General features: G+C 46.2%; 1 protein-coding gene across 1 annotated transcript in view; it reads left to right on the top strand.

The window, feature by feature from the left end:
• Positions 1-3,020: 3,020 nt before the first annotated feature.
• The window catches only part of CXXC4 (CXXC finger protein 4), a 23,192-nt gene continuing 22,617 nt past the window's right edge, over positions 3,021-3,595 (top strand). Inside the window, exon 1 of the mRNA XM_069094672.1 lies at positions 3,021-3,445. Within this exon, the coding sequence (XP_068950773.1) occupies positions 3,021-3,445 (425 nt within the window). The remainder of the gene's footprint in view (positions 3,446-3,595) is intronic.

The following is a 3,595-nucleotide window of genomic DNA, read 5'->3' as shown; positions in this document are numbered from 1 at the left end:
TATTTTTTTTTTTGGCGGATCCGCATATTTATTTATTTTTCCCCCTAACAGTTTGTTTACAAGTATTAAAGTTGTAATTGGGAGCTGCCAAGACACATCTGGATTTGTGTTTCTTTGTGTTAGGGGGTGATGTGCAACTAATTAAAGGCAGACTGGCAGCGTCTGCAAATCCTAAGGCTCCCCAAATAAAAAGAGACTGGTAAGTGATTGTTCTTTCTTTTTCTCTGGCTTTTTTTTTTCTTAAATGTTTGCTGTCCGCTGGGATTGTAAAAGTAGATTAATAATGCTGGACTCCAGCAATAAAAAGCGCCGCTGTATTAATTTATTAATTAATCTGCACCCGCCCCTCCTCCTGAATGTTAAATATGACCTTTGATCTCTATGTCTCTGGTAGACCAGACATGCAATATTAAGCATGTACAGTTACATTGTTTAAAACTAAAACAGGATCATGAAGTATGGATGTCTAATTTGGGCTTTATGTTGGGCAGTAGTTATTTATGTGTTTTGTTTTGTTTTTTTAAAAGAAAACAAAACAATAGCTGTGGCTTAGACACCTTTTTTCATGCTCTAGAGATGCATTGATTAAACAATAATGACCTGAATGGTAGGCACCAATATTTTGTACATTTTCTGATGGGATTAAACCTTGAGGGGAAAAAAGAGTTTTTTTTATTTTTTTTTGGGGGGGGGTCCGAAAGGGCAGGTGAGGGAAGCTTCAGTTTGGAAACACCACTTTATTCATTGAAAATAGGACATAAAATGATTTCCTTATTGGATCAAGATTAAAGGACTGAGATATTGACACATTCTTCTTCCCCTTCCCCCAATATGTAGCTTTCCAGTGCATGGTTGGTATAAGTAGTTTTGCTGGGTAGCTGTTATTATGGACATACAGTTACAATTTCATTTGCAGAAAGGGAATCTCTATGCATATTCTCGATGTGCTCCTTCCTTCCCCTCCTCCCCAGAACATTTAGCCTGGAGCTTTTGGGGGGCACCCTTTGTATTGCCAGCAGACCTCTGAAGAGAGCAGTTTTCCCTGATGCTAAAATACAGAGGTGGTTCCTAGATGATTAGAGACTCTTAAGTGATTGAAAGATGCACGCTACTTCCTAATCCAGCCCTGGGTGAGATGCCCTATCTTGATTTACTCTACCCTAATGGGGATTTGTTTACACAAGCACTGCTTTTTAGTATACACCATCAGTAGAACTTGAAGTTTTTGCACTAGTAGGTTGGGCATAAATGGTTCATTAATCTAATTATAAACATAATTACAATAATTGATAACCATTTTGAACTGTGAAGATTCAAAGCTGACACTGTACTCGGCCCCATTTAGTAATACCAGAACTAAACATTTCTGGCCAATGTCTAGCTTTCAGAAGATGATATAAACAGATTTTCTGGTAAATAATCTGGAAAAATCTGGAAACAAAGAAACTATATTTTTATTTAATATATACTTTGTGTTTTTGTTTTACTTCTTAAAAGCCTGTGATGTACCTCTCTCCCTCTGTAGTAAACAACTAAAATACCCCTTCTCAAAACATAATAATGGCCTATAAGGCATCAAGTAGAGACAAAAACACTGTTACCATTCAACTTTCCTTAAAAAAAGAAAAAAATTGAAAATTATTTTAATGATTTGATCTTCAGGTAATCAGTATCTGAATTATTCCCCTCCCCCTTTAATCTGTTTATAAAGTCCTTCAATGTCTACAGGAGTTGCATTAGGAAGAAAAAAAATAAAGTCCCATGCAGTCCACTTGTCTTTGGAAAGGGACAGAAGTCCCCATTGGGAATGACTGGGAATATTAGTCTTTATAGCAGCTGCAGGCTCTTGGATCAAAACCTGTGAAACTGCTTGACTAACTATTATAATTATTATTATTTTATCTGGTCTCCCTTTTATTTTTCCTTTAAAGAAGTAGAACACCACCCTTCCTAAACCACCCCCCCCCCCCCATCCAACCTCACTACCAAATGGCTTGTACAATTGAGACCTGTCCTTGGTCCATTGAATTAAGACCCTAACAGAGCCAGCTGTGCTGGGATTCAAACTAATGACCGTCAGACACAGAAGGACACTGTGGCAGCTGGTAGTTGCTTTTTTCCTGGCCTCTTTAGTTCATATTGTAGCTTAGCTCTCAGTTGTATTGTATTTGCTTACAGTTAATACGCTAAAGCATTGTAGACTTTCTCCGTACCTCATTTGTTAATTTCCTGGTCGTTTTCTTCTTAGGTCCACGTTTTGTTTTGTTTTGTTTTTCCTCCTAGTTTTATAGTATTTGCATGCCCATGCAACACTTGTTCACACATTTCATAATGTTTAAATGCCCTCTGCTTATAGGTACTATCACCCTTTCCGCCCCTCATTTGCATGTCTTAGTACTCCGTGTCCGCCTCCTTGGCATTTGTAACTCCCTTCTTCCTTTTCTATCCCTGGGTATCCCTGGTTATCAATTCATTTACTCGGGAGTGTTATAAGAATTGGGGGGGGGGGATGAAGCTGCGGTATGGTGGTGGCTGAGGTTGGGGTGGGGGGACCTCGGAGGGAGGGCGAGTGGGGGAGAGAAGGGGAGATGTGGAGGTGTGTGTATGTGGGGGGGGGGTTCATGTCTTTATGATTGTCATGCGAACGACTTGGCAGGTGAATGTATGAGCGCGTCTGTGTATGTGGTGGTTTATTTATTTTTAATCTTTTCCTCGTGCATCTCGTTGGAATGACTTTCTTTATTTTAGTTGTAACAGTTGGAGGATAATGCAAAGGAAGACGCTGCCTGGAAATTCGCGGTCTGTGGATATGTGCCCCAGAGAGGAATAAAGCAACCCTTCACGGTCTCTCTTCCCGCCCCCATCCCTGACCTCGACCCTCTTTCCCTTCTAACCCGGCCCCCACCCCAAAACCAACCATCACCCCCTTCCCTCCTCCCCACCTCCCCCCCTTTCCCGCCCAGGTGTCGGACCAGGCGCCCCCCTCTTCCACCCTGCACCCCTTCTTTCCCCCCTGCACCATGAACACCAATGTCTGCGTGGAGCCCGGGCCGAGCCCGGAGGCCCCAGGCTTGCCCAAGGAGAGCCACCTGCCCGAGGGCGCCCTCAACAGCCTTGTGGATTACAACTCGGAGATGGAGCGCTACCGCTCCTTTGCCACCTCCTTCTACAAGACCAACGGGGGCGCCTTCCCGCAGGCGGCCAAGATCGCGCGCATCACCACGCCGATCTTCCCCAGCAGCGCCGCCGCCGCCGCCGCCGCCGCCCGCATCGGCATGTCCCCCTGGAACTGCGACAACGCGGCCACCGCCGCCGCCGCCACCGCCATGCTCTGGGGCAGCGGCGGCGGCGGCGGGGGTGCAGCCGGGGGAGCAGCCGGGGGCGGCGGCGGAGCAGGAGCAGGAGGAGGAGGAGGCGGAGGAGGAGGAGGAGGAGGCGCCGCTGCTCCCCCCCTACCCCGGCCCCCCCCCCGGAACCACCCCTCCCCCCCTTCCCTCCTCCCCACCTCCCCCCCTTTCCCGCCCAGGTGTCGGACCAGGCGCCCCCCTCTTCCACCCTGCACCCCTTCTTTCCCCCCTGCACCATGAACACCAAT

This window comes from Petaurus breviceps, unplaced genomic scaffold (assembly GCF_028583685.1).
Source record: "Petaurus breviceps papuanus isolate PSGF00001 unplaced genomic scaffold, PetGlider_PUasm1.0 126, whole genome shotgun sequence".
NCBI classification, from domain to species: domain Eukaryota; kingdom Metazoa; phylum Chordata; class Mammalia; order Diprotodontia; family Petauridae; genus Petaurus; species Petaurus breviceps.
Note: the sequence above shows the minus strand (reverse complement) of the source record. Positions and strands in the feature narration are given on the sequence as shown.